The 27242-nt window shown below is 46.6% G+C and overlaps 1 protein-coding gene across 11 annotated transcripts; it reads right to left on the bottom strand.

The window, feature by feature from the left end:
- Nucleotides 1-1433: 1433 nt before the first annotated feature.
- Nucleotides 1434-26998, bottom strand: SLC1A6 (solute carrier family 1 member 6). Of its 11 annotated transcripts, none has more exons than XR_005933743.1 (12): nucleotides 26834-26998; nucleotides 15984-16241; nucleotides 14975-15112; nucleotides 13963-14167; nucleotides 13035-13077; nucleotides 12090-12430; nucleotides 9560-9793; nucleotides 8310-8504; nucleotides 7722-7856; nucleotides 5421-6293; nucleotides 3821-3848; nucleotides 1434-3159 (listed from the first exon to the last, which is right to left on the bottom strand). XR_005933743.1 is itself a non-coding variant. In XM_041128038.1 (12 exons), exons 1-12 carry the CDS (start codon nucleotides 20029-20031, stop codon nucleotides 3128-3130), a joined length of 1776 nt encoding a protein of 591 aa, XP_040983972.1. In that variant the 5' UTR covers nucleotides 20032-20091; the 3' UTR covers nucleotides 1434-3127. The 11 variants fall into 11 exon arrangements, 5 of the variants coding, with proteins under 5 accessions (XP_040983972.1, XP_029889662.1, XP_029889661.1 ...); XR_005933746.1 differs by having other exon boundaries at nucleotides 15984-16236; XR_005933742.1 differs by lacking the exon at nucleotides 26834-26998 and adding an exon at nucleotides 19924-20091.
- Nucleotides 26999-27242: the final 244 nt, after the last annotated feature.

The following is a 27242-nucleotide window of genomic DNA, read 5'->3' as shown; positions in this document are numbered from 1 at the left end:
GTGTATGTGAAGTAAGCTTCGTGCAGCTTTGCCAGTACACTGGAGAAGGTGTATCTCTGAGGGCGTTGTGGCCCATGGATAAGGCCACACTGAAACAAGTGCACCTCAAAGTGACTGTGGCTGTGGATATGTCTATGGCACAGCAGGTAGGTATATTTCTGACGACACTGTGGCTCATAGATAAGGCTCCACTTGGAGCAGGTACAACCCTAAGGGACTGCAGTCTGTGGATAAGTCCTAGCCAGGCTGGGAGCAAGAGGAGGAGTTCATTGAAATGTTACTCCCTATAACCTGGCCCGAAGGGACCAGGGGTAGAGATTGTAATGGAAATACCTTTAAATTGTTGTAACCCATGATTTGAGTTGCGTGTTAGAGGAATTACTATAGCAGGAACCACCCAAAACAATGGAGGACAAGCCTTATAAGAAGCTGTGCAAGTGCAGCAGTGACCTGACCTAAACTGGCTTTGGTGCCCCATAACTCTATGCAACACACCATCTATCCTGTCCTGAGTGACCACCATAACAGATGGAACCCATAGTCATGGACTAAATGAACTCAGTGGACATTTTGTGGACATCTGTGGACATTTTAAAGACATTTTATAGGGGTGGTCCATAGACTAAGGGAATGATATCTCTGTATTATATCAAAGGATGGGAAGAGGGGGTGGTGGTTAATGAGGTTGTATTGGATAGTGTGGGACCTGAGCATGATGTAAATGGTATGGAATTAGGGGTGGAGAATGTGCTGGTTTTGGCTGGGATAGAGTTAATTTTCTTCATGTACCTGGTATAGGGCTACGTTTTGGATTTGTGCTGAAAACAGTGCTGATAATACAGAGATGTTTTTGTTATTGCTAGGGGTGCATAAGAAGTTGGGAGGGCATACAGCTGGGACAGGGATATTCCATACCATATGATGTCATGCTCAGCATATAAAGCTGGGCGAAGAAGAAGGAGGCGGGGGGACATTTGGAGTTGTGGCGTTGTGTCTTCCCAAGTAACCATTATGAGTGATGGAGCCCTGCTTTCCTGCAGAAGGCTGAACACCTGCCAGCCGATGGGACGTGGTGAACGAATTCCTTATTTTGCTTTGCTTGCATGCATGGGTTTTGCTTTACCTATTAAACTGTCTTTATCTCAACCCATGAGTTTTCTCACTTCTACTCATCTGATTCTCTCCCACATCCCGGCATGGGGGGAGTGAGTGAGCAGCCAGCTGTGTGGTGCTTAGTTGCCAGCTAGGGTTAAACCATGACATGGACATATGCAAAAGATGGCATCAAAGAAAAAGCTTTCGGGAAAGGCCTTGTAAAAATATGAATTTGGTATTTGACCCATGACATAGGCACATGGAGATAAGGAAGTGTAATACGTAATGCCCCTAACTTTGTAAGTCATGGTCCTGAGGAAAAAAAATAGAAAAAAACATCGTGGAAAAAATTCCCTTTATTTTTCAAATATGCAAACTATCTTTATTAACACTGAAACTCACAGCATGAAGAAAAAAGCCCTTGGGAATTAACATAGTCAAACTGTCAGAATGCTATGAACACACTGTACAGCACTGATTTCCAGCTATCTCTTTCTTCTTTGGGCAGAGGAAAAGAAGTACATACAATTTCAGGGCAGTTTTCATGGGCAGATCTGACTCCTGAAACAATGTGCACATATCACATACGTAATGTGACACATGGCCTATCATCCGAAAATCCATATTCTTCATGGATTTTCGCTCTTAAAATTAATTTTGAAGAGATGTGTCCTAATCCAAGAGCTCCTCATTTATGTATGCATTGAGATAGCTCTCTATTTCATCCCAAATGTTGCCCATCTAATCATTAGGAATAAATCTGTCTGCAAATAGGAGAAACTTGGAAAGTTTCTGCAAGTAGAAGCAGCAAGACTACAGTAAAGAAAAGACTGCATAAACTCTCAAATATCTGGTAATTTAAAAAGACAGTTGATAAAATGATTTAATAATTTCAGTTATCCAGTTTTGAAGGCTGAGTTAGTACAAGGTCAGTGTTGGGTTTGGAAGGAGTACAAACACTTCTGTATTCTTGGCTGAGCTCTTAAAGCCTGCCTCCTTGCCAAGTCAGATGCAGTGGGGATGTGGGTCCTTGGGATATGCGCTGGGAAGTCAAAGACAAAGTGGAGAATTTTGTCTATACATTGAGAAGTTCTCTTTATATCACCAGCAGGTACAACTTCAAATCAGCATGCACTATGCTCCTTCCTGGTAAACCTTGCTTTGGAAGACTTATTACTGGAATAAAGTAAAATATTCTCTGTTTTTTTAAGGATGGGATTAGTTGGGTAAATCAAGGTGGCCATCAAAATGAAGTATGCAGCTTTACAGAGTGAGACTTTAGTATTGCCTTTCCTTCTTGGATTAGCAAAAAAAAAAACCCCTCTGTGTATATGTATGTTTGTGCACATGTGCCCCTTTCATATATATATATATACAGAGGTATATATATCTATATATATATATATGCAAATTCCTGACAATACTTTACTGTTTGGGTACCGTAAGCAGATAGATAATCCCAGTCATAAACTGCTTAATGACATGGATAAACACCAGAGCTAAAAACTATCAGCTGAATTCTGAAATTCCCCATGGGAGACTCATTTGCAGTATTTGAAAATGAGGCCTCTACTTGTTTGTGCTCCATTAATCTTGTGTTGAAAGCAGGAAATCACAAATGTGAAGGCTTGGAGTGTACTACTTTGTGGGAACATCTGAGATCATGTTGATGCAATGTGGTATGGAGAGCCCCTTTTTTGATATGTTCACATGTCTGCTAACAGCAACTGAAAACAGGTTAGACTCCTGCTGAGTTTTATTAAAGTATCATTAGGATCCTTCCAGACACCTTTTAAAAATGATCAGGCTGGAAGGACCCTTTGCAATATCTCTAAACCAGAAAGCACGTGCATATATTATAAAGCCAGAAGGGACCCTTATGATCATCTAGTTTGGCTGTCTGTATAACCCAAGCCATAGGACTTCCCAGAATTAATTCCCATTTGAGCTAGAGTTCAATCCAACAATCTTTTCTTCCAATTCATCCATCAGTTTGCCCTTTATATACAGGAAGTCTCTTCAGGATTAGAATTCAATGCTTTCTTGAAAAGTTGGACAAATAGTCTGGAAAAAAAAAAAAGATGCAGTTCAATATGGACAAATAAAAATTACTGTACTTAGGTAACAATAATCAACTGCACAAACACAGGCTGGGAAATTACTGGCTAGGCAGGAGTTCTGCTTAAAATAATGTACGAATTATCATGTATTACCACTGGAGTGGAGTCAATGCTATCATGCTGTTGTGAAAAAATAAGGCACTTTATTGAGTTTTATAAGCAGGTCTGTTCTTTATGAAGGTTACACTCATATCAGCTGAGCTGTGTTAATGATAAGCTAGTGCTGTCTTAGCCCACTATAGATACAAGCTACTGCAGAGTATCTTAAAACTCTTTGATTAAGATCCAGTCTTTAGATACGGCCGTCTCCTCAAAGTAAGAGTCTAACCTCACTAAGATTTAAGATAAGATGAATAGACTTGAATTCCTTGTATGTATGCATCATGGGCATCAGCCTGATGAGCTGATGCACAGCATGCTGTTAAACTGTGGCAACTTGAGACTAAGATCTAAATCTTAATGTGCATGAAATATTCTTTCCTCAGTGCTCAGCACTAATAAATCTTTAGTTGGATTGTTGTGTCAAGTTTTAGCTACTCCACTTTAAGAAAGATGTGGAACAGCGAGGAAAAAGTCCAGAGGAGAGGAACATGAATGATTATTACCTGAGAGGGTATACAGGGTCTGTTTAGTCTAGAAAGGAGAAGAGCAGACATTATAATCGTATTCATACAAGATAAAAAAATGCTGCAAAGAGGAGGATAATAATTTGTTATCCTGCTCACTTGCCCCCTGCTAGAGCAGATCTCTTGTCAGGATAAGCAACCTGCCTCCCACAGTCAGGAAACAGCCTGCTGCTTTAGGGTCTGGAACAAAATACTACTAAATGGAGCTACAATACATTTCTATTTACCCTGCTCTATTATCCACTTTTATGTGAGATGCATTTGTCTCAGATTCCCAACAATTGCCCAGCCCATAAAAATAGAATACTCTGCCCACAGGATGTGGAATGTGGCAGCACCAACATATAATCCTGCAATTCCTGAAGGACCAAAAAGAGCCTCAGGATCTGGCTTTGGACATCTCCAGAAATGTGTTTTAGGAAGCTTTGTTAGTGCTTGGGAGCTAAGCATGGGCACTTGTGCAGTTGTGGTTGGCAAAGTTGACTCCAGATGACACCTCTGAGGTCTTCCTTCCTGAGGTCCACTTAGGTGCACCTCTGAGTTTATGGCTAGGCCTTCTGGATGAAAAGAATCAGTATGGAAAGCCAGGGTAGAGGGGTTTAAGGGATATACTGGGTTTGGAATAATGAGCAGATCTCAAGTAAAAGCTACCCAGTGTAGCTAGATCGGCTGTGCAACAGGAGGTTGCTTGCTGCTGTTTCTGAGCTTAGCCATTTCTAAAGCAGGACAGCTACTCTGTAGTAGCCCAAGAACTGCGGATCCTTTACATCCTCCTGTTTGTGTCTAGACATTCATCTACTGGACGTTCATGGACCAGGATATTATGGAGCAAGCCCTATTGGTCCTGTTCACTGGAGTGAGAGATACAGGCTGTGTTCCTGGCCACGCCAGGGAAAGGGGATAGAGCATGGATGAAGCAGGTCTCTACTTCTTGCTCGCGCCTCTTGAGATGTTTTGGATGTTGTATGGGCTTATGTCCAAGTGTGTTAAACAGAAGCTGAGCTCCATTTGGTAGGAACTGAGAAATTTGTCCTGCATTTATAAGTTTAGTGTCCGGCAAACTTGTACAAGTGCTGAGAAGTGATTGGGTACTGCCTATAAAAGATAAGGAGCTGTAGAAAGACAGAGATATTTGGAAGCACAGTCTGGAGCAATGTGACTGAAGGGAAGTCACTTCTGAAAATAGCCAAAGATGAGCAAAGGAACAGTTCCCTTAGGAGTCTTATAATGAGGAGTGAAACTGTTTTCTGAGCAAATCTCGGGTAGCAGGGAGTCATTCCTGGCATGGAGGTACCACCCAGCTGCTCAGGTGGGCAAACTGTTCTTAAACTTTGCATTTCCCCTTCTGGTTTCACCAAGAGGAGAACAGTTTGCTAAAGAGAAATGAAGTTAACTGGTGTTTGGCAGAGTTTGGTAGAGGGGAGACCTGTTTCAGAGGATGCATAATGGAGATAATAAATTCTTTAATTGTTCGCTGCTTTCACAGTCCTTTGGCAGCTTCCACTACTGAAACACCTATTGACCCCTATTTGTGCTACCAGCCAGCACAGTAAACCCTGTCCCTGCTGTATGGTCTCACATTCCTTCAGGAGCTGGGTGACTCCAGTATCTGCAGCCAGAAGGGTTGCTGGAGGAGTGAGAAGCTCTCAGGATGCGTCATCCGCATATCTGTGCAAACACCAGGACTGTGAGCAAGGAGGACACTGTGTTTATGATAAACACTCTTGGCAGTGAAGAGCTTAAACAGGAGTGCTGGGGCTCTCCAGAGATCTCCAAATGGCCAATGCTAAAAGCTTTATGTGCTTGGGGGAAAGCACCGACCAAGTGAAGGCTTTGCAGCTGTATCCTGCAGGGCAGAGTCATCATGGCAACATTTTGGTGCCAGCCCACAGGTTTTGGTGTCCCCGACCCACCTTGCCACTTAGCTGTGCTCATACTTTAGCTCAGAAACGAAGGAGCTCCTAGTCCAGCTCATTCACTGAGTCTTCTTTACTCAGGTCTAACTCTTGGACACCATAAGAATGACTAAATCAGGCTTCTGTGGAATAAAACTTTCTTTGCAGTTTAATTTCCTCCTCTTTAATGCCAGTCAGAAAGAGATGGGGGAGAAACGGGATCAGGGAAGACTGCGTGTGGCAGAGGTGGGGAGAAAAGTGTGCATCTTGGAGAGTGGATCTTTCTCTGTCCTCTACTATGGACTTCTGTTTCAAGTCTTCGCTTTTATAGCATTGATCTGCACTCTGCTGCCCAGTTTCACAGTGCTGTCTCACTCCTGGGGTGCCTGTGGATGTCATTGTGTGGGCAAACCAGGTGGGAGAGCTGCTCTTTCTCCTCTGTCACAGAATTACCAAGTTCGCAGTCCTGCGCATCCAGCTCACGCCGGGAGAGATGCTCCACAATGCCAGCCCCCAGAGAATCCCCCAGAACATTGGTGGTCGTTCTAAGGCGGTCCCTGAAAAATCAGAGAGAAAAATATGAAATATAGCTTCTTAGCAACAGCTAAGGGGATGAAGACTATTTCAAGAAACATCTTCAATGAAACCTTTTCTACTTTTCAAGTCACTCTAATAATTGACACTTCAACACTGACAGGAAAATAACTCCCAGAAAGCCTTCCTTGATTGATAGCCCTGAGCACAGGCTTCACATTCATTCCTGCTCTATTGCATTCCTAGTTTCTCACTGAAAATTTTTGACTTGCCACAAAATGAGAGAAATGTTACTGTGGTTCCACATGGACAGTTTGCTTTCCAAAGGGCTGCTAAGGCCTTTCTGCAGACTCAGATGAGCCTCGCTACATCTGTTACACTTGAGCTGCATTTTGTTTTACAAGAAGTGCAGAAATTCTGGTGCAAACCTACGACTTAGTGCTGCTGTGGAGCCAAATTTCCTCAGGATGGACAGTATACACTAAGACAAGGCACCAGATTCTTTGTGCAAAATAGCAAATCTAAAACACCCTTTTCAATGAGATATTCTCCACAACCACAACTGTATGTAAGAGCTGAAGCTATCACCAGTCCAGCAATCCATCATATACTTCAGCGGTAACAACAGATAAGACTTTTGGTACCTGATTGAAACCAACCTTTCTGGGTCAGTACAAGAGGTAACCTGGCATCTTAGGAGGCAGGGCTTTTTCCAGCCAAGTCTGTTCTTATGCACAGTTCACAGGAGAAGTGGAGGTGTTGGGTAAGACTCTGTTTCCAACTGCTCAGCCATGGCTGGGAGCAGACTTCGGCTGCTTTGGCTACAAACCAGCAATACAAGATACAGAAGAACAGAGGAAACACTGACAGTGTGTCCCTGAGTCGGGATTTTGTTCTGTTTGAGAAGACTGAGAGAGCGAGGACTGTGCACAAATGCATTCTTCAACCTAGTTCCTAAGAGCAGTCCTGTGAAATCACTTGTCCCAAGGTTTAAAAAGGAAAGAAAGCTGAAATGGAGCAAAGTAGCTGACTAGCTGCACCCATCTAAACACTCCTCAACTTTGCACAGCCCAGTTTCATCCCACTTTCCATGTTTGGTAACACAGAACCATCACTCTGCAGTGAGAATTTTCTTATTATTGGCACAACCTGTCCCTATCATTCTGGAGATAGTTTCTGGGTGCCTTTTAAGACAAAGCAAACTAAGGACATTCTGCCTGGTGACTAGGCAAGTGACCTCTGATGCCTTGGGTCATGGAAGTACATGGTGAAGTCTCCAGCATGGGCAGAATGTGCTACTGTGCAGAGGTCTCATGGATACAGGTGTGTTTTAAGCTTAATGATACAGGTTACTGAGACTGCTTTTAGCAGAGACATTGGGAGTACAGGCGAACTCTGTAAGCACTGGCAGCGAGCGCACAGCAGTGCATGCTGCTGAGCAGAGAACTTACAGAAACCAGTCCACAGCGATGATCAGCGTAATGTCTTCAGTAGGCAGCCCCACTGATGTCAACACTATAACCATTGTCACCAGTCCTGCCTGGGGAATACCTGCGGCTCCAATGCTGGCTGCTGTGGCAGTGATGCTGGAGGGAACAAGAAAGCACAGCTATCAGCAAAGGGAAGAAAAGAGGTAGTCGCATTTGCAAAAATGTCAGGAAGTAGCTCAAACTCATAGTCTACAAAACACCTTGGCAGCCTTTCTGCCCTGATCACCGAGCAGCATGGTGACACGTGGGACATCAACACAGCAGCCAGGCTCCCACCTGCCAGGCACCCATCCATAACAGACTGCACACTGCAGCTTTAGCTAAGGGATGGCCCAGACCTGGAAATGCAATAAGGCCTCAAGTGGAGCCTTAAAATTGTGGTCCCCAAATCATGTGTGCTTCTATACCTAGAGGTGTAGTGCACCCTTCCTTTCCATACTTTTTTTTTCTCATTGTATCTTCTGAGCAAAAGAGGAACCTGATCACACTTCAGATAAGACAACAAAACTGAAGCCCTTCCTGTAGTCCCCAAACCCTTTCAAAAGTCACCTTATTGTGATGATCTGCCCGAAGTCAAGTTCATAGTTGTTGACTTGTGCAATAAAGATGGCTGCAAGGGCCTCGTACAGAGCAGTGCCATCCATGTTAATTGTAGCTCCCACAGGCAGAACAAACCTCGTGATGCGCCTGTCCACACCATTATTTTCTTCCAGGCACCTGAAGGTGATGGGTAGAGTTGCTGAGCTGAAAGGAATTTACAAAATAACATGAATTCAGTACATGCTGACTTTGAAAGAGGGACTAAGCCTCTGCCTGGTTTATGACCTTACCCACCTGCTTTTTCACCCTGCCATGTGAGCCAGAGGCCAGAAGCTGCTAGGAGAAAGAACAGTCTAAGCAAGGCTTCCTCAGATATGGTGCATGCTGCAGTTGCACGTTCAGACATGGCTTTCCTCAGGGGGCTGGGACAGGGGCTGTGTAACCCTGAGGCTGATGATGCTGGTATAACACCAAAAGAAGGTGATGCTGGAGGATTCAGGGTACATAGGACAGAGCCTCAAGACCAAAACTCCTTTTCCAGCTATTTAAAAAACTTGAGCCCTTTCTCACCCCCCTCAGTGCATAAGACAAGAATAACGCATGTGAGAGAATATATCTTGCAGAAAAAGCAGAGAATTGTTTCTGAAAGAGAACATGAGCAGGAAAAATGCTGTGTGTTTCAGTATGAGAACACATGTGGGAAAGACTGTTATGTGCTTGCCAGGAAACGAATATAGCAAGAAACATGGCATCTAGTGAAACGACAGCTACCTACAATCCCTTGCTTTGGCTGTGTTGCATGGCAGTGTGAGTCATTGAACATATGGGTGTTTATGCCCAGGCCTCCGGTGAGTTTAATGCCAGCTGCATACAGTATTTGTGCTTGGGAGAGAGAAATGTGCAAATGTGTGAGTACATGTGTGTGAGGTATGTGCATGTGGAATGCTGCTGCAATTTAGTGGGATTTGATATTTGTCCTGAGCTCAGCATTTCAGTGCTGCAAGCAGAGTCACCACCGTGTTTGGTAAGGAAGAATACAGGCCACGCACCGATGGTTAGAGGTGGCCACATGATTAGGGCTCCTGAGCAGGGGAATGGGAATCTTTCCACTCTCGGATGAGCTTGGCTGGACCAGTGCAAAAGCTGCTAGTGCTAGAAATTGTGAGACCACAGTGCTGCACTGAGGGCAATGGAGTGCTAAGAAGCAGCCCCAGAGTATCCACACCAGCCCCAACCCTATTCCTATGTAGCCATCGTACCTTGAGGAGGTGCCCAGGGCTGTGATGAGGGCCTGCAGAAGCCCTGCAATGAATACCCAGGGGTTTCTGTGAGTGACGATGAAGTAAAGCAGTGGCAGGATGCAGAGGGCATGAATGAGGAGTCCAACGATGACAGTGAGCGTGTACATCCCCAGCTGACCTCCCATCACTGCTAGGTCATCCATCTCCAGGATTTTGCCGGCAATTAAAAACATGATTCCAACTGGAGCGTACCTGTGGCAGAAACACAAGGGCAATGCTCAGAACTGGCACTCACACTTTCACACCAGCTTTAATGCATGCTGTCTGGACAAATCCCCAATAAGACAGCATACCAGAAGTGCTCATTGAGCCTAATTGTTGGATGATACTTCTGGTTTCTTTTCTGGAAACCTGGAGAGAGCTGGCACTTGTTCACCACATGGTCAAAAAACAGCTCTTGTTGCATTGTCAGGGACCCCAGCACTGTTGTGTGCACAGCTTGGGCACTGGTGGAGGTTTCCTCCTCCTTCTGGGTTCCCTACATGTTTCTACAACACTCCTTGTAGAATTGATAGGGGAGGTTACGTAGATGAGTCTTCAGAGTCCCCTCCTTTCCTAACAGACCTTGGGCTGAGAGTATTTTTTTTACTGAGAGGCACAGGGAAGTACAGGATAAACAGGGAATTGGGGAGTAAAAGAAATAGTGTCCTATAGGCTCTGGGATATCAGCCTTGCTATCTTCAGATGTTCACATTTAGGGAATAGGAACATATAGGGAATCCACATCTGGTGGAGCAAGGACTCAGCACACCAACACCTGTGAAAGCAGCCATGGCTTATATAAAAACCCATTTTGAGGTACACTGCTATCCTTTATATTCCTTATGTTTTTTTTCCCCCTCCATAACAATGCATCTCATGAGCAGCAGTGAGGCTCCACAGAAAGGAAGCCATAACACAGACATGGAGAATATCATGGGCACTAAACTAAACATGGACAAATAACTGGACCAAAGAAAATCCCAGCTCCACGGCCACACCTTTCAGGGCTGGGCCTCTACAGCTCAAGAGCTCACATGCAATTCATGCACAAGGCTCAGAGGTCCACATGCCGAACTCCAACTTAGCCTGGGAGGTTTGGAAAAGTTTCAGGAAAGGATTTCACAAATATTTCATTTCCTCTGACCTTCCTCTTAGAAGACATCCTTGGCTGCAGCTAGTGACCAGATGTCCCTAGGAAAAACAAGCTCCTGGGAGATGCTCTGCAGACTGTGGCTTCAGGAAGGAGTGCTGGGCTGCAGCTGACAGTCCTACCTCCTATACCAGCTGGATTTTCTAAGTCAGGAGGTCTCTCCAGACAGTACCTACTATATGCGCACAGGCAGTTTCCTGAGTGTAACCAATGTTCTATACATCAGTGCCCTGCCTTCTTTCACTGTAAGGGGGAGCTGAGGAGGGGATGTTGAAGGCACCTTGAAATTGTCTCTGGGAGGAGTGTGCAGGTCTACTTGTTCCACTGTGCTTGTGTTCTCCCTTCTGTGCCCTCGGGCAACTCTTATCTTTTCTTAAAAAAGCAAGGCCCCAAGTTCTGGCTCATCCATGGAGGAAAAGATCCCAGAAGGACTGGGGCTCCCCAACACTCTGCTATGAGCTCAGGGTTGTTCTTTCCCTTTGTGTTTTTCTGTGTAAGGCCTGTCCCCCTATGCTGAGGATGCTGTTCTGAGATACAAGACTGTGACTAGAAGACCAGGGAAAGGAAGCTGGAGTGATCTAAAATGGGAGAGAGTGCGGGGCTGACAGATCCCTTCCCTGTCAGACATTTCCATGTATTCTGTCAGCCCTGCATCTCTCCTGTCTCGTGGTAGCTACCACAAACTGTTATTTAGATCTTGAACCCTAGATGGGTAAAGAGCTTAAAGTAACAAGATTTGGTAAAATGCTGCCTTCTAGAGAAGACTCATCTCAGCAATGCCGTGCTTATCTGGACCACGTAGCACAGGCAGCCTTACACAGAAAGCAACAAGCAGCTGAGCTCTAGAGGAGTTGGGATCTTGGACACCTCATATTGAAAGGGAGTAACTTCGAGCTGACCTTGTCAACCCAGCTCAGCTCTCAGAGCTTATGCATACAGATGCCACCCTGAGTAGCAGGAAAGTGGCAATAGGTTGTTGTGCTTCATAGCTAAGTCAGACTCCTGGAACATAGCTGGAAGGAAAGCTTTTGGTGGGAAAGCCTCACACCCTACCCCTGTTGGTAAGGCTAAGAGATCTTCCACTCCAGCTCTGTGGTCTTCCAAGGATGTTTCCAGCAGCCTCAAGGAAAGCAAGTCCTGGTGTACCTGATATTTCTAAGGTAAAAACAAAAAACAGGAAATGAAATGTGAACAAATATCCCATCCAGACTTTTCCCTCCAGCCTGATGGAGCCAAAGGAGAGCTGTGCCCATCTGCTTTTCCTGTGCATGTCATCCTTAAAGCTACCCCACTTCTCATCAGGTCAGTGGAAACTGCACCTGCAGACCTCCTGCTCCAACCGGCCGTGCTCCTCACCAGATGATAATGGCCACCAGCCTCATGATGGCTTCGTTGAGGCAGTTAAAGAACTCCCGCAGGGCCCGTCCCTTCTGCTTCATGCTGCCGATCACCAAACCGAAGCACATGGAGAACACTACCAGCCCCAGCGCGTTCACCCCATTGGCTGAGCCCGGGATGGGAATGACTTCTTCAAAGGTCAGCACCTCGGAGATGGTCCCCAGGGCATGAGTGACGTTCTCCAGGATGCTGGTGAAGTTCTCAGGCACAGGGATCTGAGTGGTTGTCACACCTGCTGTGACATTGGTGCTGTGGAGGACGGTTCTGGTGAAGACCCTGGTGCTGTACTGCGTCTTGTACTGAAAAGACACAGATTATCAGACACACTCACAGGCCCTGGTTCAGGAGCTCAGGACAACATGCTAGGCTCTTGCATCCCTTCCTAAAGAAAGGAGAGTACTGCAAGTTCCTGCTGACCTGTGTGGGAAACTTGCCTTGCCTGTTCTCAAGCTCCCCAGCTTAGTGATTTCATCAAAAAGTTCATAGAGCTGAAGGTCAAAAGAGACCATTGGAGCATCTCAAATCCCTAGGACAGAGGTATTCTGGCTTCTCTGATAACCCTTTATGCTGTTTCCAAGGGCACTAGCACTACAGAAGTGAAATATACTTGGAGAATCTGCTCCCATTTCACTGCCAGTCCAAGACTGCTACCTGAGATCACATAAACCCTTTCTGACTCTGAGCGTGGGATGGGGCAGAGGTTGAAGCCTCCATCTACAGACAGCTTGAAAAGCTTTCGTGGGGGATGATATAATACAGACTAATGACTGCAATGCCTCCTGGAGCAGTCAGATTTGGGGAAGTGTGAAGGCAGTATAAAGCAATTGCTCAGAGAAGTAGGCTGGACCATGGTCTAGGGCACAGGGTGCGAAGGGAAGTTATAGGCTAGGTGGGATTTCATACCTGTTTGAAGCAGGCTTCTACCAGGTTGGGTGGGAACATATTCCTGCAGTAGATAAAACAAGGAAAGAGTTATTGTCCTGTTTGACTAGCAAGAAAACATGGGCTTCCTGGCCAATGCCTCTGTCCTGGAGCAGTGTCTCAGGTCACAACTCTCACAATGCCAGCTCAGGCTACAGAGCAGATGGGCCTTTTCTGTTTGACTGACAGACAGAAGATGGGAATATGCTGATCTGGACCCAGGCACTCTCCTGCATCTTTTCAGACTCCCGCCGCATCCTTTCAGAAGGTTGTATTTCAGGTATGTGGAAGGAGACTACACACATACAGCACTGGGATATGGGTCCATTGTAAAAGCATCATCAAACCCAACCAAACCTTGAAACAATACCATATTACAATTTTTAATATACTGCCTTGCTCTCAGCCTCCTGTCTACAGGTGTCCTTTGAGCTCTGTTACCTTGTACCTCAGAAACATAGCTTCATACCACTTGAGATGGTACAGCTTTGCAATTCACTGTGTAAGGTCACAGCAAGGGAGGGAGAGACAATGTCTCAGGAACCACTTCCTTGATTTCCTTGGATCAGTGAAGATGGATATTTGGAGTAGCCTTTTCTGGGTGAATTTCTGAAGGACATGCAGTCATTGACAGTTTTCATTACTTGTTTTGCTGAGCACGCCTTGGCCTCTTGCATTAATACCTCTAACAGAAGAGCTGGACTACAGAGTTCTAGGTCAAGCACACAATCTCAGAGTGGCAAAGCCAGTTAGCTAGACTAAGCTAGAAGTAGTAGGCTGGGCAAGACACAGCCATAATCTCTTTCCCTAGGAGCATATGCCTAAAGCTGTGACACTTCCGAAACACATTCCGTGGAGGAGCGTAATCTCACTGATATGGTCTCAACATGAGACCATCTTGTTCACCTACCTCACCAAGTCCATGAAGGCATCTGTGGTCTGCACCTGCTCAATTCTGCCTTCTCGGTGAAGCTTGTCCTTAGATCCTTTTCCTGGGTGGATGATGATCACCATGAGGATGCCAATGAAGACTGCTATGATTGTGGTCACCATGTAGTAGACGACAGCCCGCATCCCCATCTTCCCTGAGGCTCTGCCATCCAGCGAGGCCATTCCTGGGGAATCACATAGAGAGACAAGGTGAGAAGGTCTATTGTCTTAGAAGGAAGGGGGAAGCCCGAGAAAGATTCAAAGTGTGCAGGGCACATGTGTAAGTTGGACGGGGAGCTGGGGTCTCTAGGAAGCACAACATACAAGGGGCAGACTTTGGAGCTCCGGGGTGATGTCAATATGGGAGAATGTGGCTTGTGGTTACGAAGAAGCATAGCACTGGTCTTAGGCTGCATTTGAGCAGCTCCTAAAGCTCTCAGAAGGGAAATAATCCCCTCTCAGTGCACTGGGCCTTTAAGTCCCCACTGGTGGGATGTTTCAGCAGGTGGAATGCCTTGCAATACCTTCTGCTGTCTGAAAGCTTGGATGGCTGGCATGTCTTCTATGAAGACCTAGATGAAACAAGCTCTCCAGCCAGTGATCAACTCCAGCTCTTTTGGACTGACACGAATTAACCTTCCCTAGGCTGGAGGAAACCTGAAGCTGACTTGGGCAACAAACTTGTTGACGTTTAAGGTTACATAGGATGAAATCCTTGTTAGTGCTCAAGTGTTGGGGATTGGAAACACCACATTGTGTCCTCCCCAGTCTTCCGAGAAAGCACAAGGCCTTCTGCTTCTCTTCCCCACTACTGAGCCAGCAGGAGTATGAGTGCAAATCATGTTCACTACAGCTGTAGGTTCAGGCTTGTCACTATTAGCCAAGCTAATCCAAGCACCTCCAGCTGGGGCACAAAGGGGTACTCCAACAATAGCTAGCATCTGTCTTTGCTGATTATTGCCTTGGCTGAAAGCAGCAGAAAGCATCCTCACCTGTAATCAAGCTAGAGACAATGAGAGGAAGAACCAACATCTGGAGCATACGCATCAGCAGCTCGCCGGGGAAGGAGAAATACTTGATCTGGCGATAGGTCAGCTGGTAGGGCCGAAGGGAAAATGCCAGGATGATCCCTGTGGATCAGCAAGGGATGAGAATGGAAATGGGACAGTGTGATCCAGTGGTCTGTCCCTCAGTCCTACAGTGTGGCTTTTCTCTTTCTCATCTCCTTTCAGCTCCTCCTCTCCCCAAAGGAGCAAATGCTCTTTCTTTTTCTAAAAGGCCATGATCCAGTTTTTGCTGTATGCTCTCTCTCTCCCTCTGACATATTTATATGCACAGGAGCCTTGAGCTAAACCACAGGTTTCCTCGTTGCTCTGTCTGCTGTTCCTTTGGGGTCTGTTCCCAGAAAGTTCATGACCACAAAAATGCTGTGACCAGAGATATGATCTGCCAGCCTAACCTAAGTGTGACTACACAGTTCAGAGACTTTGTCCGCCCACCTCTTAAAGCTGAGTTCAGCCAGTGAGTTAGAGACATATAGCCTGGATCAAAAGCTAGGGACAATCCACTCACTGCTGGGCAGATTTAGTTTGCATTGTATCACCTTTGCATCAGTTACCCCTTCTGGTCCTGTCAGGCTAAAGCTGTGGGATGAATCTGAAGAGCCCTTGTGCCTATAGCTGCAGTCACAAGAAGCCTCTGAAAAAACCTGGATGATTTTTATGAGGGTAGGTAGAGCTGGATCATCAAACCCTTTCTTTTGTAGACTGTTTGTAAGCTGCAGCCAGAAAGGATCAACAAGGACTTCCTCACACACACCCTCTGCAAGGTCTGTTGCTCTTGCACACAAAGGTACTCCTGATGTGAACAGCACTTTGAGCTGTCAGCTCATCAGCTTCACCTTCCCAGCCAAATCGTTATGATAAAATAAAATCTTTGTAGAATAAACAAACTTTTCCCCACATTTATAAATGGTGCCCAGTGTTGCCACCAGCTCCATACCTAGTAAGACTGCAGCAATGGTGAAGAGGACGAAGGCATTTCTCCTGAAGAAGCTTTTAGCGCTGTCGGCAGTGATGCTGTGCATCCGCTTCTTGGCCCGTGCTGCCCGCTTCTGCACCGCCTGCCGTAAGCGCTGCACCCGGCTCTCGGCATTGAGCCGCTTGGCTGCGTCCTCGTTGAGGAACAGGCTGTTGACATGGCTCTGCTCGCTCATGGTCAGCACGGCTGCTCAGTCCCCAAGGCACGGCTCTGCCTACGCTGGGCAGGGAGAAGCACAGGCAGGAAAGCATAAGCTGCAGCACCCGCACCTCGCCTTCATTTTTAGGTCATTTCCCTGGGGCCCTAAGCAGGTTTAGTGTTGATTAATGAGCTCTTCTGCTGCTCTGCAAGGAGCAGACCCCGGGGCAAGGCATCTAGAGGGCTGCCAGGGTCTTGTCACAACTGCTCTGGTGTCTCTGGAGAGGCTCTGGCCTCTGTAGCACCCAACCTGCACTGAGGAGTGGCTTGTGGTGGCCTGGGCAGACAGAAAAGGTTCCACAGCCACCCAGGCTTGTTTGTAGGAGTTTTATCAGTTTGGACAGGAATGATTTTTTATCACTTGGCAATAAAACCAGTTCCTGTACACGAACGGTTCCAAACAAGACCAAGCAGCAAACAACATTTCTGACATACCTCCTAGAAGGACAGGCCCCTACCAAAGCAGCTATCCCCATGACAGCAAGTGGCACCGGCTGTTTCTGCAGAAAGGAACATAATCCCTTTGCCTTCTGTGGAGCATCAGAATAATGCTTTACTGATTTTCCTTTAAAGCACAACAGGACTTTCAAGTAGTATCTCTTGTCAAACTCCACTGATGGGGTTAACTTGCTGTCCTGTCTTCACAAATACTAAGGTTGAGTTCAAACCTACTCCAAAGAGGTAAATAAAAACCCAGTTCTGCTCCATTACCTACTGGCTGCAAGACCTGGAGCAGCCTACTGTTCTTTAACTGTTTATTTTTTACTATTATTCCCATATTCCTCAGAACAAAAGAACAAGGGGGCTACACAGGCATAGCAGTCCACTCGAGTGCTGGAAGGCACCAGCAATCCAACAGTTCTTATCATTAGGAGGATTATTGCCTGACTATGCAGGTGCCATTTTCCTACTGTCACTGTGCCTTGACAGATACAAGGTCTGAAAATGATTCTTGTTCCCAGGAGTTTGCAAAGATAATACAAGACTAGATGAAACCAAAGAAGAACAAAGTCACCTTAGCACATCAGCAGGTGCTGAAAGACCTTTCTTTGGTGTTGCAAGTCATTTGCAATCCTAAATTTAAGTCAAAGAAACCATCACAATTGGGATTACATTCTCTATAAAGTACACATCTAGCATCTGCCATTTGGACCCAGATAAATGCCTATCATGAACTGAAGACATCGCCTTAAAGTGGAATTGGTGCATGGTACAACATTCAAGGTCATTTCCAACAGACAGATGGAGGAAAACCTCCATTCTGATAGAAGATTTGTTTGCACAGATGCTAATGCCTTCATGAGGTTCAGAGCAGTGGAGAGACACCTGAGGTGGCCCAGCCAAGTCACTCTAAGCCCTCCCAAGGCTAAGCTGTGTGAAGGCCACTGGCAAAGATTCTGGGCTTTTGCTGCAGGAAACTTGCAGTGCTGCTGTGGTCACCCAAGCTTTTGGATTAGCAAACAGCATTCTGTGGATTTTGGTCTGCTGATTCCAGCTTGACCACGCTTTCCCTTTCTTATTACACCACCTTGCTATTATCTGTTGATGGAGCCAATATACATCAGACTAAGTGAAAACTTTGCCTGTCTTCCTCCTTTTCACTGCCAGTCCTACTTTTCACAGCCACATATGAGAGAAAAAAACTGCAATGTACATATTGCTTCAGTTCATTAAGTTTGTGCCTCCTGAACTCCACAGTAGTTTAAGAAACTATGGATTCAATCCCCTGTGCCCCAGAATAGACTTGTATTATTTATTTAGTAGCTGCCCAGATATAGGGTTGGACAAACAAAATTATTAGCTGTCGGGTTCCAATGAGCCAGGACTTTCACACATCTCGTATCCTCCTGTCTTGCCAGTTACTGGCATCACTGGCTCTACAAGGAAGAGGACACCTCTCAGATCTCACCCTTTACTATCACAGACTCACTGAATAATCCCTTTTGTGATCCATCTTATCTTCTTTTGTCTGCAGGATTTCCAGAAGTCTGTCCCAGAGCTTACTGCCCTTATGGTGAGAAAAGTAACTGTCTGCACTGTCAGCGGCTGGAGGGATAGAATAGAATAGAATAGACTCTTTCAGTTAGAAAGGACCTACAATGATCATCTAGTCCAACTGCCTGACCAATTCAGTACTGACCAAGTTAAAGCGTGTTATTAAGAGCATTATCCAAATGCCTTTCAAACACTGACAGGCATGGGTCATCGACCACCTCTCGAGGAAGCCTGTTCCAGTGTTTGAATACCCTCTTGGTAAAGAAATGCTCCCTAATGTCAAGCCTGAACCTCCCCTGGCGCAGCTTTGAACCATTCCCAGGCGTCCTACCACTGCATCCCAGGGAGAAGAGATCAGCACCTCCTTCTCCATGTCCCCTCCTCAGGAAGCCGCAGAGAGCAATGAGGTCATGCCTCAGCCTCCTTTTCTCCAAACTACACAAGCCCAAAGTCCTTAGCCCCTCCTCATAGGACATGCCTTCCAGCCCCATCACCAGCATTGTGGCCCTCCTCTGGACACATTCAAGGACCTTCATGTCCTTCTCAAATGGTGGGGCCCAGCACTGCACACAGTACTCCAGGTGAGGCTGCACCAACACCAAAACCTCTCTTGACCGTCTGGTTATGCTGTGTTTGATGTACCCCAGGATGTGGTTCAATTTCATCCCATGAATGCTGGGATGTGGCCGAATGCTCGACTCTATCTAGATCCCTCTGCAAGGCCTCTTGTCCCTCAAGAAAGTCAACAGCACCTCCCAGTTTGGTATCGTCAGCAGCTTGCTAATGGGGCATTCAACTCCTGCATCCAGATAATAGATTAAAATATTGAACAGCACTGGCCCTAGGATTGAGCCCTGAGGAACGCCGGCCAGCCAGATGTAGCCCCATTCACTACAACCCTTTGAACTCTGCCATCCAGCTAGTTCTTCACCCAGTGCACCATCAACCTGCTCACCCCGCAGCTGGACAACTTGTCCAGAAGGATGCTGTGAGGGACAGTATCAAAAGCCTTACTAAAATCCAGAGAAACTACATCCACTGCCTTCCCTTCATCCACTGGGTGGGAGACCTTATTGTAGAAGGATATAATTTTCCTTTATGAACTCCTGTTGACTGTGCCTGATGATTGCATTATCCTTTAAATGCCTTTCAGTAGTACTCAGTATAATCTTCTCCATAATTTTTCCAGGAACTGAGGTTAGACTCCCAAGTCTGTAATTCCCTGGGTTTTCCCTTTTTGTAGATTGCAATAACATTGGCTAGCTTCCAGTCAGCAGGGATGCGGTGCAACTTCCTACAGCAGAATGGATTATCACTCAGCAATCACTTCTAAAAGCAGAACCATCAAAGAAAGTTTCAAACCCCAAAGACTCTCTTTCTTACTCCCAAACCACTCACGCTTCATCAGACAACCCAGCACACCTTGGTAAGGTGAAGTGCTACCTTACTTTGACATGCAAAGTTCCCATCTCTTTAGTGAAGTGAAAACAGTCGCTCTGATGGCTCTGAAATCACCCATCACGGGCTTGCTACATGCAAACCAGGCTTCCCATTCCCCATGGTGACCTGAGGAGACCCGCGCTGAACCAGGACTATGGAAATGGAGACTCACCTCTCCTCCAAACCTTCTCTTTCTTAGAGTTGGACCATACCACAGCAACGGCATGAATTCCTGTATGGGGAAGGTGGGAGCAGAACCCACACTCACCTGCTCTTTTCTCCGGATGTCTCCCCATCCACATGCACTGGAAAATGTGTTCTTGTGCAAAGAAAATGAAATTTCTATTTTGATATGGGAAAGTTCAGGATTAGTCATTAGATCCCATGTTCCTCCATGTGCTCAGCAGCCTTCTCAGAGCAAAATTTATTGCACAGAAGGAACTCACCAGCAGAACTTGCTCCTGTGATGTCCCCACCCTCTTGCTGACTTGCTCCCTTTCTCCATCTGCATATTTTGCAATACAGTGGCCCCCTCCACAGCACATTCCCTCCGCATCGCTTGCCTGAAATTGCGTAAATATTTTCTATTGCATCAGCTGGAAGTTCTCAGACTGCCACAGTAAGTCATCAAAATACTCTTGCAGATTAACAGTCTGTCAATGGTTTGGATTTTCCTTCTTCTGAGGAAGAAGGTGGCTTGGCTCTCTTGGTGAAGATTCTCCTATTTATGGCTGCTTCTCCAGGCTCCACTCTGCCAGAAACACTCAGGGAGCGCATTTTTGGAGGTAACTTCAAGGTTGGACCAGGAAGCACAGGATATTTTGCAAGAAAGTTCAGTGTTGCAAAACTAATGCCTAGTTCCTGGCAATGAGGTTTCACATAAACAGTGGAATTATGGCTATTTTAGTGACACCAGTCAGAAGATGGTGAAAGTAAAAAATGGGGAAGGAAGACTTTTGCACTATATTTTTTTGTCTTGCTCTTTGCAGATTTTTGTGTTGTTATCTTCCCATCTACACAGGGAGAAGATTTCCAACATGGGGGGAGGATGGCAATAGTGCTTAAGGACCTATAAAGAGATAGGAAACAGGAAATCTCTGAATCAGCTGAGATGTATCTGTTCCAACTTGTACTGTATGTTGAAGAACACCTCTCCTCTTTAAGCCTTGTCTCTGCTAAAGCAGCCAACATCAGAAAAGCTGAAACCATCCAGTGTGCAGCACCTTCCCATGAGCATTTTTTAAAGAGAGAAGGTAATAAAATCCTGGCTGAAGGGAAAGAGGAGCTAGCCATTGCACACTCGCCAGGAGGCAGTTTTGCTGGAGGGCTAAGTGTGGTAGCGTCAGGGCAGATTTGCATCCCCTTGTCACAAATTGCATACTTTTGGCCCCCACATGCACCCTTGTCCTTAAATACCGCTTTATTGTAAAAAGGACATAAGCAATGTCAGGACATGAAAATAATTTCATTTTCCAAAGGGTATCCTAGCTCTTCTCAGATCTGTGACAAGGGGATGCAAATATGCCCATATGCTACAACCTACTGAGTGGTTTTTTGCAAGTTTGTCTGACATTTGCACAACGGGGAATGCTAGGCACAAACCTGAGTCTGCCCATCCACTGTGGTGGTAAGGACAGTGATGGAACAGCCCTGGGAGATGGGCTGAGCTCTCTGCTCTGCATCCATCCTCCCGCTGCAGCCCAGTGGCACGTGGGGAGAGTCTCATCCCCCGAACCACCAGGAACTGAACAGCTCCAAACTTAGAAACTGAGACTAAAATATTGCACGCAGCAGAGAAACTTCTTGAAATATTATCTTGACTGTATGCTTTGACTACAGACTCTTTAAAGGCACACAGGCCCCCACATCCTTCTCCATGCCCCTCACCCAGAGAAAAGGCCAGCTTGTTAAAATTGAGAACTAGGGAGAGCAGTAGAAGACGATCTTCAAATGCATCTAATTGAAGAAAAAACCACATCAGTAAGGATATAACCTCAGTGTCAGATCAACCACATTTTAAAAAAAATATTTTGGCAAGGATCCCATACGAAAGGTTTTTAAAGCAATAGATATCTCATGGGATGAAAGGGAAGATTCCCTTATGATCACTTGTGGTGACAGACAAAACCAAAATGGGTGGAATTTCATGGCTATTTATGCCAATAGAGAGATTTCAGTTGTGAGGTCCAATAAGAAACTCTGCAGAGCGCAGAGCTATTAATCTGCTCACAAGTGACGTGGAAGATGAACTGCTCTGCAAATAAGTAAAAAGCAGTAAACACAGGAAGGATAACTCTTAAATGCATACTCTAGTGATTCAAAAAGATATTGGAAATATCACATGAAAGCACAGGCTGACAGCAAAACAGTGTTAGAAATTATTATGGAAGAAATTAGGGGACAGAAAAGAAAACGGTCGTATGATGACCTACAAATATAGAGCATACTCCACCTCTGAGAGCATGAGTGGCATCCCCAGGCCTGCCCTGCTTGACTTGCTCCGACACCATGTGGCTACGTCCTTGCTGGCCAGACCCTGCCCTGCCGCCACCTATTTGTGCTTGGCTCCCAGTCCCTTTGGGAGCTACAAGCCCATGCTGCTCCCTGACAAGGCTTTCTTGGAGGCCAGATATTTGGAGTTGACCCCTGAGGGTGTAGTGTTAACATTTCAGACTTTGTCTTGCGATAAAGTGGAAGTGCCCAGGCATGAATTATGCTTGTGGGGAATAATACAGCTTTCATGTTGCAACATGAAATGCTCAAAACTGTTTTTTTTTTTTTTTTAGTATTCAGAAATCCATATGCACATCTTAAATATTGCTATGTCACAACAACAGAAAAAAATCAAATTGTTGGGGAAAATTTTAAGTTGTTTGCTGAAGGAATTTTGCATTTATCTCAGATGCTAAGAAAGCAATTGTGAAAGCCTTCATTTTCTTCTTACTGTGTTTTTTGTGCAGGCTGAACTTCAGAAACTGATGTTTGACTTTTATAGTGCTGCCATCACTGAAATGCTCCTGCACTCAGTTATTCAAACAGCAGCATCAAGAAGCAGGCTGTAAGTATTTCTTGGGGTTTTTTTTCACGTGATGAAAGATTTTGCACTTCTGTATTGAGGCAGTTTGCATCCATGGGAGCCCACAAGCAAGTTCCTCCTAGGCGCTGCACGTGTCAGACTGTCAGCAGGGGTTAAGGGGAGTCTTTCTGCAGGAATGCATGGGCCATAAATCTGGTCTGTGCACTGGGCAGGCATGTAGACTTTCTGTCTACCTGTTTCATGGTGTCTGGGGTAGCCCTGCAGAGCCCTACGGGAATGGTGTCTAAAACTGAGGTTTGGTGCAGTGTAGTGCCCAATGCTATACATCTGTAGGGCTGCACCTGAGGGCAGGATTGTGGGGGGAGCTGGAGATGGGCTGCATCTGCTTATGCAGAGCTACACAGGTGAGAGAGGGCCCAGTTCCACGTGGAAAACGGCTCCCAAGAGGTCAGGGCAGTGGTGCTGGCCAGAGAAGGTCAGTTCTGTGTGGCAGTGATGCCCTGAGTTTCTGCCAGGGAGAACAGGCAGAGTTTGTGCTGCCCAGAGAACCCGTTTCACTGTTATGTTTGTAACCAGCAGGGGAAATTCACTGTCCAAACAGAGCTTCACATGCCTTAGCACTCCTTCACAACAGGAACAGAAACTACATTTAAGTCTACAGAAAATAAACCTACTCCATGCCTGTGCACATCTCTGCCCTCACTCCAGTCACATGCAGCAGCCTCTGCAGTCATGGGGCTGCAAACTTTCTGAGCATGAGGGGAAAATGCAGAAGATCTTTGGTCTGGTTTTGTTCAGGCAACAGTCAGGGTTAGGCTGTGCTTGGTGGAAAGGAAATGCATTTGACTACTTTACATGGTCCAGATGAAACTAAATGCTTGCAAACCCCTAACAACAGTGCAGCCTTTTCTTAGGGCCTCCATCCAGTACATCACCCCTGGGATGCCAGAGCTCTCTGGAGGTCCCAGGTGGGACAAGCACCAGGGTCCAGAAACTCTGCTCTGTTTGTGGCCAGCAGGTCAAAGGAGGTGATCCTTCCCCTCTGCTCAGCACTGGTGAGGCCACACCTGGTGTGCTGTGTCCAGTTCTGGGCTCCACAGTACAAGAGACATGGACATACTGGAGAGTCCAAGGAAGGGCCATGAAGATGATGAGGGGACTGTCAGACAAGGAGAGGCTGAGAGAGCTGGGACTGTTCAGCCTGGAAGAGAGAAGGCTCAGCAGGATCTTATCAACGTATACCTGAAGGGAGGGTGTAAAGAAGACAGTGCCAGACCCTTCTCAGTGCTGCCCAGTGACCAGATGAGAGGTGGTGGACACAAACTGAAGTAACAGGAAATTCTTCTGAAGCATAAGGAAAGGCTTTTTAACTGTAAGGCAGACTGAACACTGCAGCAGGTTGCCCAGAGATGTTCTCTGGAGGGTCTCCCTCCTTGGAGATATTCAAAAGCTGACTGGACGTGGTCCTGAGCAACCAGCTGTGGTTGACTCTGCTTTGACCAGGGGGGTTGGACTAGATGACCTCCAGAGGTCCCTGCCAACCTCAGCCATGCTGTGATCCCTCCACCTTCTGCTGATGTCCTGTGAGACAAGGCTTTACAGGACTTTTCAGACAGCACTGACACACCCTGTCCCTGGCAGTGTCCTGGAGCTGATTTACATGCATAATTAGTACACGGCCACAGTCTGGTTCCCCACTCTTCTCTCACCCCCTAACCCCTGCACAGCACTCTTGCACCACACTGAAAGATAAACAAGAAAATGCTACTTCATAGAAGTGGCCAAGTGCCATTGGTGGCTGTCGGACAGATCATGAGGACCCCAGGGGTGTCTCAGCAGAGGGGGAGCTATTGGTCAAGTGGTTCTACTGTGAGATACTCCTCTGGAACAAGGAAGGTCCTGCCCATTGGCAGGATATGGCATTATAGGGCACTTTTGCCATGGTGTGCGGGGTTGGAAAAAGTAAATGAAAAGTTCAAGTGAAGACTTAATCTGCCTTCTTGCCCTGCATTTTGTTCTCTCATGAGGCAGAGCATCAGCAATCGGCCCATGCCATGCTCCCTCTGCCTACATATAGCGCACTTGCATGGCTTTCTGATTGTTATCGTGTCCAAGAGATGTCAGCCGATTATCACATAACCAACCCTAAGGAAAGCAAAAAACTGTGTGGCCAACACAGCAGAGGAGAGCTCCAGTCTCCAGAGGGTTCAGGCTCTTGGCCGGGACAAATCCAGCTGTCACTACTCAGAACAAATGGATGAGACAGTGATTGAAATGCTGGTGCTTTACATCATTGTCCCACTATTGCTGATATCTGCGTAGAAGAACACACAAGGGGTTAATCTAATTAGTCAGTTTTACTCCTGGGACTAACAGAAGTTAGCCAAATTAGAAATGCCCACCGCAAAGTCTCTCCCAGGTTTACCAGCCTCCAGGGACTGGGGGAAAAGTGGCAATAAAATCCCAAAGCAGCGATGTTTAGTACAGCATGTACTGTCACGCCACTGCCATGGGCACAGAGTGTGGCACTCAGGTAAGCCTTGCTGCTAAAGGGATGACACTGGAAAAGCGTGTCAGAGTCAGGCATCCCCCCTCAACAACGGTTACCCCAGGCTCCCTCTTCCCTCTACTAATGCAACTCTCTTGGGTATTTTTCGTTGCTGAAAGCCAGGCAGAGACTGTGAAATATTCAGCACTTTTGAGCCCACTGCTTCTCTTGTCTCCAAGGAAACTCTGCTATTATGTTCAATATCAAAACCAGCAGGATTTTCAAGGAGGGAAGTCTTCACAGGTAGCAGCAGGGAAGCACCCTAAGGGGGAGAAAAAGGAGGAATCTCTGCAGGAGGAGAGGGGTTGGGAAGAGCTTTGCACAAGCTAGGCAGATACAGAGGGGCAAGGCATGGGGTCACTCAGAAAATTGTACTAGTCTTTCCAAGGTGGACAGCTTCTGGTGCTGGGTCACCTAGTGAGAGGGCAGAAGTTAAATAGCCCATCCTTGCGTGGAGGGAGGGAAGGCTCAGTGCTTGCGAGGAAGGGATGTGCTAGGCTGTTCAAGGGAAGGCAGGCAGGGCCATGCTTTGCCCTCAGGACTCTGCTCAGTGGCCTGACAATTGCAGTTAGCAGCTATCAAGACCTATTTGCTTTTTGGGCAGATCGTTGGCACTTCAGAGTAGGAAGCTCCAGCCCCTCCACCACCAGGTGAGTAAAACAGGTGCTTTGCAAGGACCATCTTTGCAAGGATGGCAAAGGACGAGTGGATGTCTCCACTCCCGCCTCACTTTCCCCCATCAGTAGCTCAGTGTCTGTGGCCAGGAGCATTGAATCCAGCCACTGTGCTATTAGCCGGGTTTTTTCAGTCCTGAGGACCAGGATAGAGAGACCTCACAGACCCCCTGCCTGGAGGCATCCTCAGCCCTCATGCTGTTGGTTCCTTTGCAGCCTGGCCCACTGCTTGCCTTTGGGAAGGGCAGTACAGGCTGAAAGCAAGGCAGCCAAAGTGCCTATGCTGAAAATTTCCATTCACAAGCCCAACTGGGGTGAACTCAGCCATCTTTGTGTTGCTATAGCAGCCCCTGGCAGGGCTTTCTACTCAGTGAAGTGCTAGGGCATCTCCATTTTCCACTCGCTATCTGGCAGCCAGCTCCCTCCCAGCCAACTGCTACCACGACAACAGACCCAGGAGGAGAACGGATCTGCCCAGGGTCCAGCCACTGACCCATCTCTGTAAGAGAGCACCAGCTAAGGGGAGAGGAATCTGCCACAGGCAGGAATTTCAGTCCAGCTAAGCTCTAGAGTGACAAAGTGATCATCAGCTGGTCAGCTGGTTTGGGGCCTAAGTCCGATACTCGGAGGACAAGTGCTGCTCTCCCCATTGCTCCCTACTCGTGCTAAGGTCCTCTGATAAGGTTGTCTCTCTCTAGCTGTCCACCAGGCATTTCACCCCAGCCCAGAACATACAGTCCCACTTCTAAAGCACTCCCCTCTGGGCAGTCCCCTCTCCTAAAGCAGGGTGAGACTATCCCTGTTGCTCTCTCATGCATATGCTCAGGGAAATCTCCTGCCATCCTCCTGTACTGGTTCAGCCCCTGGACCTGGCACTGCTCTTATTCATGCATTCAGATTTGCTGACAAAACCACTCACCTGGAACAAGTGCCGGTTGTCAAGCAGGAAGGGCGGCGGGTCTTTTTCGTCTTGGGGGATTATTCTGAGTTGTTTCGTTCTTTAATTCTTTAAGCTCAAAGGCAGGATGCAGGATTTTCTCCTTAGAAAGGTACAGCATTAGCAGAGAGCTCTGAGCAGTACCTCCTGAGAGAGGAAAGGAAGACTGTAATATGCTCAGGATACATGGCAGTAGGGGGTGGGGGAGTGGCATGTAGGAGGAGACTGAAAAAATCTTCGATGATTGCAGGAGACGAGAGGACAGAAAGCACCTGTCACCATGATGTTGCATACAGCCCATACTGGATGTAACACTACCAGTGTTTTTGCACTCTCTTCTGCCTCCTCACATAAGCTGCAAAGAGAGTTAGCCGTAACAGAGAGCAGGGCA

This window comes from Aquila chrysaetos, chromosome 12, assembly GCF_900496995.4.
Source record: "Aquila chrysaetos chrysaetos chromosome 12, bAquChr1.4, whole genome shotgun sequence".
NCBI classification, from domain to species: Eukaryota; Metazoa; Chordata; class Aves; order Accipitriformes; family Accipitridae; genus Aquila; species Aquila chrysaetos.
The sequence above is the reverse complement of the archived record's forward strand: the minus strand, read 5'-3'. Positions and strand labels throughout refer to the sequence as shown.

Coding starts and splice junctions, on each gene's coding strand:
- SLC1A6 (XM_041128038.1), bottom strand. CDS start 20,031: ATGACTAATCCTGAACTTTCCCATATCAAAATAGAAATTTCATTTTCT. Junction 14,168..14,974: donor TGTCTCTAGCTTGATTACAG/GTGAGGATGCTT, acceptor GTGATTCCCCAG/GAATGGCCTCGCTGGATGGC. Junction 9,794..12,089: donor CTGGTGGCCATTATCATCTG/GTGAGGAGCACG, acceptor TTTCTGCCACAG/GTACGCTCCAGTTGGAATCA.